The sequence below is a fragment of the Drosophila kikkawai genome, chromosome X (assembly GCF_030179895.1).
Source record: "Drosophila kikkawai strain 14028-0561.14 chromosome X, DkikHiC1v2, whole genome shotgun sequence".
Taxonomy (NCBI): Eukaryota; Metazoa; Arthropoda; class Insecta; order Diptera; family Drosophilidae; genus Drosophila; species Drosophila kikkawai.
The window spans coordinates 10,657,577-10,670,256 of NC_091733.1; the positions used below are offsets into that span (position 1 = coordinate 10,657,577).

A 12,680-nucleotide genomic window follows, 5' to 3' on the forward strand; every position below is an offset into this window, starting at 1 on the left:
GAGAGAGCACCGCCAGAAGCCAAAAGTCAAAGTATCATGGCAGTTTCGATCCGGAATGTTAATCTGTCATAAATAGGACTTCCAGTCAGGTCTACCGGCTACTTTTACAACAACAGCAACGAACACAACAAGCAACATTTTAATTTTAAAATACTTTATTTTATTCTGTTAATGAACCTAAATAAAAAACAATGAAATACATTATTTTATATTATTTTGTTTTATTTTATTTTTCCTATATAAGAACAATGAAATGAGCATCACTGCTTGTAAGTAAGATGGCATTTTAATGCAAAATAGCTAGATGAGCATCACTGGCAGTTAGTGAAATGCAATTTTCTCCCAATAATAGAAAATAGCTAGATGCGCATCACTGCCGTTAAGCCTGATTTTATAGCCTCCCAATATGGCATAACTTTGAAAATTCATAACTCGGTCAAAAATGCATTAATTTTACTTTTACAACTTTGCATACTTAGTTAGAAATTGAAAATTTGATCAAATTTTGAGAATTTTAATGATGTAACCCCTTATAAAATTTTGAAAAAATTGATTAAAAATTTCTTTCTTCCGGACTTAGCCAGAAAGATGCGCCTGTTAATGCTGATCAAGAATATATATGGTTTATGGGGTCGGAAATGACTCCTTCAATGCGTAATGAGCTTCGGACTGGAAATAAAATACCCTGCAAGGGTATAAAAATTATAGCTTCGTTGTTTTTCAATGTATTTTTATCTACTCTCAGATATAAGCTTTTTTTATTATTCTAGAATTTTGGTATACATTTTATGAAAATCGGGCAACTGTCATATAGCTGCCATAGAAGCGATCGGTAGATGTGGAGAAAATGTAAAGCTAGGAATGTAACTGTAACTGTCAAACTGTTTTGTATGTGTTTTCAGCATTATATTAATGTTATGAATAAATATACAACTTTTATATATTTTTTTTTATTTTTTATTTTTAATTATTTAACCAGAATGGCTCGCTCGATTCTTAGTGATCCAATTGCAAATCTGCAAGGGTATACGAACTTCGGCGTGTCGAAGTTAGCTTCCTTTCTTGTTTTCCTATTTATTTCTCGATCGTTCCTATGGCAGTTATATCATATAGTCGTCCGATTTTCATAACATTTTTACCAAAATTCAGAAAAAATAGACAATGACGATATCTGAAAAATGGTGCAAAAATGTTAAAGAACAGAAAAGTTATAATTTTTTTCTAAAAATATATCGAACATTTGTATGGCAGCTATATGATATAGTCGTCCGATCCGGCCCGTTCCGACATATATAGCAGTGAGAGCATATAGTGGACTATATGCAAAAATTCATTCAGATAGCTTTAAAACTGAGGGACTAGTTTGCGTAGAAACGGACAGACGGACATGGATAGATCGACTCGGCTGTTGATGCTGATCAAGAATATATATACTTTATAGGGTCGGAAACGTCTTCTTTACTGCGTTGCAAACTTCTGACTGAAATTATAATACCCTGCAAGGGTATAAAAAACATATAAAAAAGCTTTCCGAATTAATATTAATGCATTTTCGGCTTTGTTATAATCGTTTTTAAATTCAGAGCTTACAGAAATTAGCTCCCTTTCTTGTTAATTGTTTACTTTTAATAAAACAATATTTTGAAAAAGTTTTTTTTATTATTTTTCATTTTTAGGACATTTCCTTAAATTCCCCAGGATTGTTGTCGCTTTGTAACATTAAACTATATTACCAAGATTCCAAGAAAAGGCCACTTAAATTTTGTTATAAATATTCACATTTATTGATAGTGAAAATCTTTATTTTGGTCAGCAATTGCAAAAAAAAAAAAGAATGTTGAAAAAAATCGCTTAAATTTAATGCATTAAAAAACATTTAGATGTACTTGTATAATGGTTATCCACAAGTTTTAAAATTTTTTAGTTGCTACAATTTTACATTCGCAATGCTATGGCTTCTTAGGTTAAAATACTTTTACGCTCTGCCAATGAAAATATGGGCAGCGCTGTTTATTACACAATTCGTTTTCAAGCAGCGGCTGTGACATTTGCCATTTGTTTTTATAATTATTTCTTTTATTTTTGTTAAGGTTGAATGTTTACGGTATTATTTAATTCCTAAATAAATAGGTTTATACGGTAATGTGAGAATATGTACAATATTTCCCTTAGAATATATTAAGTTTAGACCTAACTCTATATTCTACAATTTAAATACAGAGGTACTAAAAAATATTGAAAACAAAGAACATTTATTTGTTAAAATAGAGAGGCAAATAGTTGTTCGTTGTGCAAATACTTTTGACTACCTCTGTATATAACTTTTCAGCTTTGACAAGTGAATCAGATTCACATGGTACCACCCATGCGCACTCGGTTCAGCCTCCAGCATCTTTGGCATCGGCAGGTAGTGGCACCTCCTTCATGGAATCCACCTTGGCCACGATCTTCAGAGCTGGTCCCAGTTTCATGCCCATGGCGTTAACCAGATGGTTCTCCTTGAGCAGCAGCAGCGCCTGGCCGTCAATTTCTTGCTGAAAGAAGTCGTCCACATAGTCCTGACAGCCCGGCAGTTCCCGGATAAAGTTGCTGACCTCTTCCACACTCCAGCTGCTGATGGGCGGGCGATCAGTTCCGTTTGAACTGCAAGTGGTGGGTGCAGGCGCCGCGGCAGGAATCACTGCTGGCAGTGGACCTGGAGCGGGTATAGCTACTGGTAACGACAATCCCAGCGGCAGCGGCGGCAGAGGAAGTGCCAGTGGCGCAGGCGTCGGAATGGCGGTGGCCAGCACAGGCAGGGACAGCGGCAGAACTTCGGTTGGAGCCGCCAGAAAGGGCAGGGGCTCGGACATGGCCTGCAAAGCCTCTGTCTGCATCTTCTCCTCGGCCATGGCCTCGTCTAGCTTGTCGACCAACGCCATGGCGTCCACCCCAACGATTCCGCCGGTTCCCAGGCCGTTCGTCTCCCCGGTCTCCATTCCGCCGCCTCCAATGCCGTTCTTCGCCTGCCTGGCGCATCCCGGCGAGCAGAAACGCTTCCGCTTGAGCTTCGTCTTGTGCTCCAACTTGCCGCACTGCTCGCAGGCCACCATGTCGGAGGCTGGAGCGGACGCTATTCCACTGGGCTTCATGTCCTCCTGCATGGCCGCCTTTTTCTCTGCAGGATGAAGATGGGAAACACGGAGATTAACACAATTGCAAAGCATAGTGTGTGATGGAGATACTCACTGGGCGGTTCATCGGCGACATCCTTGTCCGCATAGCGCTGTCTGGTGACCGGAAAGGGTTCGTTGGCCTCCTGGATGATGAAGCCATCGATGACGTGGGTCAGCACGTTTGGCTTGATCATCGCCTTGGGCAGATCCTTCGCCCCATTGCTGCAGATCGTCGTGGTGGTTGTACTGTTCGCACTGCTGCAGGTCGTGGTGGTGCTCACAGTGGTGGTGGTGGTCACAGTGGTGCTACCTGTGGTGCATGCCGTGCTCCTGCCCGTTCCGATCCCATTACTGACCGTCTTCGTCGTGGTGGGCGTTGTGGCTGCGCTAGAGCTGGTGGAGGTGGCCACTTTCGTCTCCTCCTTACCACTGGGTGTGCTGGGTGTGGCGGCGCTGCTGCTCGTGGGCTGGACCACGTTGCTTTGCTTGCTGGTGGGCGTGGTGGCAGCCCGCGTCGGCGTGGACGCCGCCTCAGTGACTTCTCCGTTGGGCAGGGCCTCGCCGGTGGAACTGCTGGCCTCCACGGACGCACTCGCATTGGCTGGAGTCGAGGATTTTGGCGTGGCGCTTCTGTCCTGAGCTGAGACAGATGCGGGCGTCATGGGCGAGCCAATGGGCACCAGGGTGGCCGTCTTCGAAGGCGTCTCCTTGGTGGGCGTGCTGGCACTGCTTAGTGTAACCAATTGACCCGGCGATGGAGTGACTGCGGTGCTGGTCACAGAGACTGTTACCGGTGGAGCGCTTGACAGGTGACCCACCGTGGCATTCATCATGGAGGTCATGGCCAGGATGGGGTTGGTGGTTGGCGAGGGCGTCGTGGCCGTCAGGGAGGGTGGTCCCTGCTGTTGTTGCTGCTGCTGCTGCTGCTGCTGCTGAGAAGCTACTGCCATGGCGGTGGTGATCAACTGCTGCTGCTGCTGTTGGAGCTGGGCTTGAGCCTGCGCTTGCTGGAGGCTGGCCACCGTGCTGCTGGTGACCAGAGGAGTCGAGCTCTGATTGGTAATGGTAACCACACTGCTGGTGGGCAGAGACGAGCTGCAGGTGCCGGGCTTGGCTGTTTGGAAGATGGCACCTGAGGCGGACAAAGCCGCCTGCAGGCCACTGGAGGTGGCTATTCCGGCTGGCGTCGTGGTCGAAGACACCGTGAAGGGCACGCTATTCAGTTGCAGTTGCCCGGTGTTCTGCTGTTGCTGCTGGGATGTCGCTCCGCCCGACACCACAATCTGCTGGATGATGTTCTGCTGTTGCTCCCGCTGCTGTTGCTGCTGTGCCTGAGCCTGGGCCTGGACATGGGCCTGAACCTGTTGCTGTAGTTGCTGCTGAATCAATTGGTTGTGCAGTTGCTGCTGCTGTTGCTGGTGGGAGGTAATGAAGGTGTTTGGAGCAACTTGGAGGATCTGCTGGGTTGCGTTGGCAAGCGCCTGTTGCTGCTGCGCCTGAGCCTGGGCTTGGGCCACTTGCTGTTGCTGTTGCTGCTGTTCCCTCTGTTGCTGCTGGGCCTGCGCCACAGCCTGCTGTTGCTGGGCGGTCACTTGCTGCTGCTGTTGAGTGACTTGTTGCTGCTGCTGCTGCTGGGCCTGAGCTGCCGCCTGCTGCTGCATCTGGAGGGCAGCTATCTGCTGCTGGAACATTTGCTGCTGCAGATACTGCTGTTTCTGAATCAACTGCAACTGCTGCTGCTGCTGCTGCTGCTGTTTGTCCACACTCGCCACTCCCGCAGTGGCTGCGTGCAGGGTCTGCCCGTTCTGGAGTGTAATGGGAGTGCCCGTTGTGCTCATCACAACCATTCTGTAATACCCAAGAAGTAATAAGTTAGCTTGACGATATCTGGACAGAGGTGCCTTAGATTACTCACTTGTTGCCCGCCGAGTTGACCACTTGCTGGAGATTCGCCGTCGCCTGCTGTTGCTGCTGCACGGTGGCCATGTGACCCACCACCTTGTTCTGACCCGCCAACTGGCCGTTCTCCGTCTTCAGGGCGGACAAGGCAGGTCGCACCGGCTGCTGCTTGGTGCGCATCTTGCCCTTCAGCAAGCTCTGGTTCTGGGCTGTCTGCGTGGACACCGAGCTGGCCGGACGCACCTGGGTGCCATTGTGGGGCATGATCGGGGCACCAGGTCTCTGCAGCGCCGCTGCCGTAAGTTGCTGCTGCTGCAACTGCGCAGTGGCCACCGCCAACTGTTGCTGCTGTTGCTGCTGCTGTGCCTGGTTGGCAGTTCCCGCCTGCTGCTGTTGCTGCTTGGGAGCGAGTGCGTCCAGTTGGGTGCGAGCCTTGGGGGGCGTCTGGGTGACATTGCACTGGATGATCTCTGTGAGAGCACAGAAATTAGGACCGAATGGAGTTTATTACTGGGAGGGGGCACTTACGGTTCTGCTGCGTCTGCAGGGTCTGCGTGGTCGGTTGCTGGATAAACATGCCCGAGGTTCCGTCCGGCTGGCCCCGCAGGATGATCGGGTTCGAGCCAAAGGACTGCAGTCCAGCCGCATTCTGCCAAAACCAGGGAATCTGCATCTGCTGAGCCTGGCCGGCGTTCAGAAGCTGCGCGGCCTGGACTGACTGAACGGACTGGCCGGCCTGGGCCACTCCCACGCCCACGGGTAACGTCGACTGCGAGACTTGAACGCATTGCTGGGTGGTTTGCGTAGTCTGCTGCTGCTGCTGCTGGACCTGTTGCACCTGCTGGGCCTGGGCTGCCGTGGCTGCTGCTCCGCCCGCTGTCGCCGCTTGCACCGTGCTACTGGTGGTGGTCACCTTCTGGACCACCTTCTGGGCCATCTTGCCCTGCGCATCTACGCCCACCTTCGCAAGGGCCGCCGTGAGCTGCTGCTGCTGCTGTTGTTGCTGCTGAGAAATCTGCTGCTGTTGTTGCTGCTGCTGTGTCAACTGTTGCTGCTGCTGCTGTTGCTGGGCGGCAGCAGCCATCGACTGAAGCAGGTTCTGCTGCTGCTGCGGCGAGTGCGAGATCACATTCACCGGCGAGATGAGCAGCGTCTGTGGCGACTGACTGTGGTTGGAGGGGATGCAAGAGGCGTAGGTGCCGCCGGCAAACTGCGTCTGTCCCCCAATCATCTGCTTGGCATTCTGCGTGGTGGTGGTGATCATCTGGGGCGTGTTACCCTGGAAGGGCTTGCCGGCAGTGATCACCTGGATGGGCTGCTGACCAAGACCGCCAGGATGCAGCAGATTACCGGACACAATCATCTGCGGATACAGGAAGCTGGTGGAGGGCTGCATCAGCTGCACGGTCCTGCCCTGCGCCCAATCACCGCCCACTCCTCCGGTAGCCGCCGCTAGCTGCATCGGGGACATCGTGCTGATGGCTGTCGAGTGCTGCTGCTGTTGCGTCTGCTGGGAGTTGGCTGGACTTGGTGCTCCTCCCGCTACTCCTGTGCCTCCAGCAGCTCCTCCGGCTCCATTGGCATCCGAGAGCTGCTGCTGCAGCTGCATCTGCTGCTGAACATCCAAAATGTTGGTCGCATGCTTTAGCTCCGTGCCCGCACCCGTTGTATGGGTTGGAAACTCTTGCTTAACCTGGATGGCATAGGGACTGTTCGCGTAGAGCTGCTGCAGCTGCTCCGGAGAGATCTGTAGCGGCACCGTGGTGGCGGCCGCCACCTGCTGGCCGGGATTCTGCGCCTTATCCAGTTTGAGGCTTGTTTGGCGCGCAAGGGTGTGCTGCGTGTTGTGCGAATTGGGTGTGCTAACTGCACTAGGTGGGCCTGGGGTGGTGTTTGGGGTGTTGGTGTGACGTCGGGCAGTAGGCGCAGTTCCGTGACGATTATTCGTGGTGACTGTTGCTGGTGTTGCCTGTGCTGATGCTGGAGTCGCCTGCTGCTGGGCAATGCCGGGATGCGGGGGACTGGCCACATCGTATTTTTCGTCAAAGGTTATGCCCGCCTTTTGGGCGAGGGTCTCCAGGCACTTCAGTGGCCGCTCTAGCTGCTTGCCGCCGGCCTGCTGCTGTTGCTGGTGCTGATGTTGCTGCTGCTGGTGGTGATGAGGATGCGGATGCGCGTGCTGCAACGGTTTCTCCCGGATATTCGAGTTGTCCTTCAGGGGTAGAGTGCTACCGCCCGTTCCTGCAGATATGCCAGAAGCTAGTGTCCCCTGGGAGGCAGTGGTGCTCAGTGATGTGTTGGTGTTGTTGTCGCTTTCTGTGTCCACTCTGAGTGAGCGGAAGGGGAGAGAAGAGGATGCGGATGGGGGGATCAGTAAACATTTGTTGAAAGCAAACGCAGAATCATCTGGGATGAGACCAGACCACACGCACGACCCGGCGGCTTCCCATGTCCCTAATGGGCTTCTTATGTCTTGTCCCAACTACAAACAATCACAAAACCATGTGCAAACAGGTTGTCAGCATCCAAGCACATTCCCGAAAAATAAAGCATTGAAATATCTTAAGCTTCAAACAACAAAATTTAAAATATACACAAACATGGCTTTAGGTAAACCCCCTTCGCATGCAAATATTAAATATTAACTAATAATAAAAAATAATAAAATGTTAAATAATGTATGTTTTCCTTTGGGAATAAATATACATTTCATATTTTATTTTTTTGTGTATATTTATTATTCGTTAAAAAAATATTAGTATTTACGTATATAAAAAAGCGGGAAGCGTTAATAAATCAGGGCCAATTTAACATTAAATAGAAAACTGCTCAAAACTATATTTAATATTTAGGTTCCTGGAGTAATTCTAAACAAGGCTGCTTTAATTTATAAGCGACAACAAAAGAAAATGGACCAAGGATTCATTTTGAAAGATTGTCTCTTAGTTTTAGGTACATAGATCCCAATGAATAGTTTACCCTCATTTCGTTCACCTTTTTTACAATTTTGTCTTTCCCGTCCTTCTGTCGTCCAACAACAACAACACTTATAATAATAGCATTGATGAAAATGTTGGCGAAAATTGCAAAAAGGACTCTGCATTCATTGATATGAATTGGGTTAAGAGAGAAAAGAGGAGGAGGCAGCCGAATCTGAGGGTTGCCTGCCATCGCATCACATCGATCTTTATCTTAGGATTTCCGAATTTCCATGTGATGTATCGCAGCCGTTTTCCCAAACCGCGTCTTGCCCGGGAAAAAGGTATCCAGCCTGGCAGCTGGCACCGTCTGATATTATGCCAAAATGGCAATCAAGTAGAATGCGAATTGCAGGCAGCCGAGGTTCAAGGACCTCCCCGTCAAAATGCTGACAGTTGGGAACACAACACCAAATTGTTACTGTTTCACCATACAGCTGCGCTCAAAATAATAGAGCTGACTGGCAATATGAAACTACATTGTATAAAATCCGTGAAGAGCAACTATTTAGTAGAATATATTATGGGTTTTTATTTTTAATTTTCTTCTATATATTTAAGATTATAAATAATTTTGTTTTTCTTTTATTTTATATAAGAGTTTATAAATAAAGAAATTAATTTTTCATAATAAAATCCCTATTCCTATGCCTTTATATTATAAGCAGATTTAAAGGCCTAGGTTCCTAAGATCCAAAACCCAGTTTAAGACAAGCTCTTTTAGATACAAAATAATAATAATAATAAAACACTTTTTTTAGTCATAACCATCTAATTCTTTCAGTGTAAAACGCAAAAATATTCCACAAATCGGATCTAAATAGTGATTATTGCAGGAGGGTTGCATTTTTCAGTTTATTGTATTATTTTGTTGACCTAAGCTGTGTGTCCCAGCAGCCAGTATGATGATCCGTGTATTCTTCCCGTGCCCCATCAAAAACCCACGAGGGCCACATAAAGTAAGGCCATAAAGGGGAAGAGTAAAACAAAAATAAAAGGAAAAATATAAAGTAAGAACAAGCGAGAAATTGGTTATAAAAGCCGGCAAAAGCAAGAGCATTGGTGGCTAGGGTAAGGTAACCCTCATGAGCTGCTCTAGCCTCAGCCGAAAGGGGTGTTGGTGGTGGGCGGTCTAGAGGGGTGGATTTCTCATCACAGGGTGCGTATGCTTGGATCTGTGTGTACTTCGTAAAACTATGGGTTGCAGCCACCCGCAGTGAGAAACGATATGTGTAAATATGTATTGTATGTTTGTATGGTATGGGTAAACCTCTTGAGGAAAGCCAACTTGCCGCTCAAAGAAAAACCAACAAGAAGACTGGTTTCTCCCGTTAGTGTGTGCAGCAACAAAGGGGGAAAAGCGGTAGCAGAAGGAATGATAAAAATGCGGGAGGGGATAAACACGCACACACACAATGGCAGGGAACATGCGCCCAACAAGAGAGAGAGAGATAGAGAGACGAAGGGGAGAGCGAGAGAGCTTAAATTCAAATCAAACATCAGCTACAGTGAAATCAGGCGTGCAAAATGCAAAGGAGTAAGTGAGAGGGTGGCAAGACAGCATATTGATTGATACACAAACGAGTTTTGCAATCGGAAAAAGAGAAAACGAATGTGCGCCAAGGCAAACGTGCGAGGGAATGAGATGATACCAGTGCGCATGGTGCCAACTATGCAAGGTGGTCTCTCATCAGCTTTGTTGAGGACGATAAACATTTTTAAAGACAAGCTTTAGAAAGAGATAGGAAGCGAACGACTGAAGGAAAACAGTCCTCAAAAGAAAAGCGTTCCCGTGATGAGATTTATTTTATTATGTTTGAAGGAGAAATTGTTAATAATTTATAGAAAACATGTTTATTTTTATTTTTACAATAAGCTTTAATTAAAATTCGATATTTCTATGATCCTCAACATTGCTTCAAAAATTCAATATACCGGTAATATTTTCGACTTTTGAGTATAATTATTGCCAAGTTGACAACCCTGAGTTTTTGTTTACTTCGGCTGGGAGAGAGGTAGTCACAGCAACATGCAGAGAGTAGAAGAGAGTATACGAAAAAGAGCGCGGCCAGGGTAGTCGAGTTCAGTTTTTACTGTGGCAATAACAAAAACGGCTGCCTTTTGGCAAAGAACTTTTGCTTTTTGAATGTTGTCGTGTGAACGAATCAACCACCAACAGCCGACGCACAAACACAAACGAACCCAGGCATGCATTGCGAAATTCGTTGTCAACAAAATGCAACAACAACATTGAACAGCACCGCACCGCACAGCAGGAGGCGGGTGGTCGACGGGAGAGCAGAAGGGCAGTAGAGAAGGGAATGAAACTCGTTTTGGGACTTGTGAATTTCGTTCTTTTTTTTCTACCAATTGAGCGCATTTTATGACAACATAACAGAATATTTCTTGAGAGCGCAAGTTTACCATAATGTCTTGATCCCATAAATAAAAAGTAATACAAATAATAATAATAATAACTTGTAAAGAAAAAGAGAAAACCAACGTAAAAAGTAGCCACAAGTGCAAGTGCATGCATAACAGCAGCAGTAAAAATAAACACACACACACACACAAACAAGTAAGCATAAGAAACAAATTGTAAATGTTAAAAACGAAACCAAACTAAAAATACCTTTTTTGCATAAACTTCAATGCACGACGATCCATTATTCAAAATAAAAACAATATGTGTAATAAATTAAAGGTATGCATGCGACGGCGGCGTTTTCGGGTATCAGCAGCGGCGGAGACACTCTTTCTTGTTGTTGTTTTTATAGTTGTCGCGCTTTCTTTTTGGCCTCTCTAGTTGGTTTTGTTTTTCTCTTGTTGGTGTTGTACATTAATAAACACAAGACGAACGAACACATACACACACATGTACGGCAATAAATATAAACATACAGGCAACAACAAACATATAACGTGAAACGCAAGACAACAAAATGTACACAAAAACGAAATGAATCCGACAAAGTCTCTCGCAGTCTTGTCTCTCTCTTAAACGGTGTATGTGTAAATGAGTGTTTCGTGCACGGGCGGCAGTAGTAATTAGTGCAAACTCCACTCACACTCACTACACTCTCTCTTTCTTAAGGCTGCAGTTCGTTTTTTGCAGTGTAATTAAGAGGCTCAGGGGCCAAGGCACCTGTGCACGCGAATATACATATAAAAAACCGCGCCGACGACAGCTCTAGACGCTTGTTTTTATTGCGGCCACTTTACACTTTCCAGCGGCAGCGACGCGCCGCCAGCAAATATTCGTAGTTCTACGAGACATCACTTTTTGCTTTGTATTTACCAATTGTTAGCACCGTCGGACACTAATAAAAAAAAAATCTCAAGTTATAGGGTATTCAAGTGTGTGTGCGTCGCTTCGACGCGAGACATACACGCACACGAACTCAGAGCTCAAGAACCGCACGCCGCCAAGTTGAATTTCAGACTGAACCGCGCGACACGGCGACAACTCTACGCCGAGCCGACGAAACAAAATGAAGTGCGCATGTGTTGGTGTTGGTGCTGCTTTTGCGGGACAGCTGGCATGGGAAAAGGCAACAGCACGAACCAGTTTCTCCCGCACCCGGGCGCAGGCGATAACTTTTCTCTATACTGAAATGAACGGGTGCGAGTGCGACGGTACTAGGGGCAGACCTCGGCGGGGCCGAAGTGCGAGCGAGATGCCCTCGTCGCGCTTGGGGTTGGAAAGAAACGGCAGCAGTATAGCAAGCAAAAAAACAAAAAACGAGAGTCGAGGCTACAGCTGGCGGGCATGTGTATTGTCCATGCATGCGTATGTGTGCCTGTGTTTCAACCACCCCGACTGATCGGCCCCCCCCTTTCCCCTTGAACGAACGACCGAATCCAGTTTTCTGTCTGTACACTCGAATGTCTACCGCCCGATTGTTGCTATACTTCATCTTCTTTTTTCATTCCACCACCACAGCCAGCAATCTACCTGGACGTCGCCCTCCTCCTTCCACTTTCTTCGCATTCTTTCTCCCACCTCCTGTTGTACTGTTCAGATCGGATCAGCCTTACTTTATTATTAGTTTTGGTTGTCGGAAACAGACGGTGGAAGGAAAGAAGAAGAAGCAAAGGGGAGGGGGCAGCGTATGCGCAAAGGCAGAGCGAAATGATTTTTTCACTCACTCACTCACTCTGCCGAACACTGAACAGTGGCGTGCGATCCATTATTATTGGATTGCATTTCTCTTGGCAGTCTTTTTTCCTTCGCTTTTGTTAGCGATGATGCAGTTTGCTCTGTTATTGTTTTTATGGTCTTTTGTCTCACGTCGCATGCGCACAGTGGCGCAAAAACTTGCATAACTTTTATGTCTTAGATATTTTTACGTTCTTTACTTAAAAATATTTGATTTAATATTTTTTATTTATACAAACAAACGAATAGTGTTTGATTTGTGTCCTCGTGACAGGTTTTTTGGTATACAAAAAATTAATTATTACGTTTTTAGTTATTTGATAAAATTCTATTTGACTTAGGAAAAAGTACTTGGATATTCAGATAGCATTGTTATACATACTTGTATAATATATAATGTATATTAATTATATATTAGGGCCAAAATATAATTATATTGGGATATAAATATTATGTTCCTTAGCTTATAGCATATGTTACTTTTTTATT

General features: G+C 46.3%; 1 protein-coding gene across 1 annotated transcript; it reads right to left on the minus strand.

The window, feature by feature from the left end:
- Window positions 1-1,766: 1,766 nt before the first annotated feature.
- Window positions 1,767-11,486, minus strand: LOC121502068 (polyhomeotic-proximal chromatin protein-like). Its single transcript, XM_041774781.2, has 5 exons — window positions 10,665-11,486; window positions 5,583-7,381; window positions 5,071-5,524; window positions 3,229-5,003; window positions 1,767-3,157 (listed from the first exon to the last, which is right to left on the minus strand). Exons 1-5 carry the CDS (start codon window positions 10,697-10,699, stop codon window positions 2,379-2,381), a joined length of 4,842 nt encoding a protein of 1,613 aa, XP_041630715.1. The 5' UTR covers window positions 10,700-11,486; the 3' UTR covers window positions 1,767-2,378.
- Between the last annotated feature and the right edge of the window lie 1,194 nt (window positions 11,487-12,680).

Excerpts from the sequence above, each read along its gene's own strand:
- LOC121502068 (XM_041774781.2), bottom strand. The coding sequence starts at position 10,699 with ATGGATCGTCGTGCATTGAAGTTTATGCAAAAAAG. Across the intron at positions 7,382-10,664 it reads TTGAAGTTTATGCAAAAAAG|AGTGGACACAGAAAGCGACA; the intron begins GTATTTTTAGTT and ends CCGCTCACTCAG. Across the intron at positions 3,158-3,228 it reads TGTCGCCGATGAACCGCCCA|AGAAAAAGGCGGCCATGCAG; the intron begins GTGAGTATCTCC and ends TTCATCCTGCAG.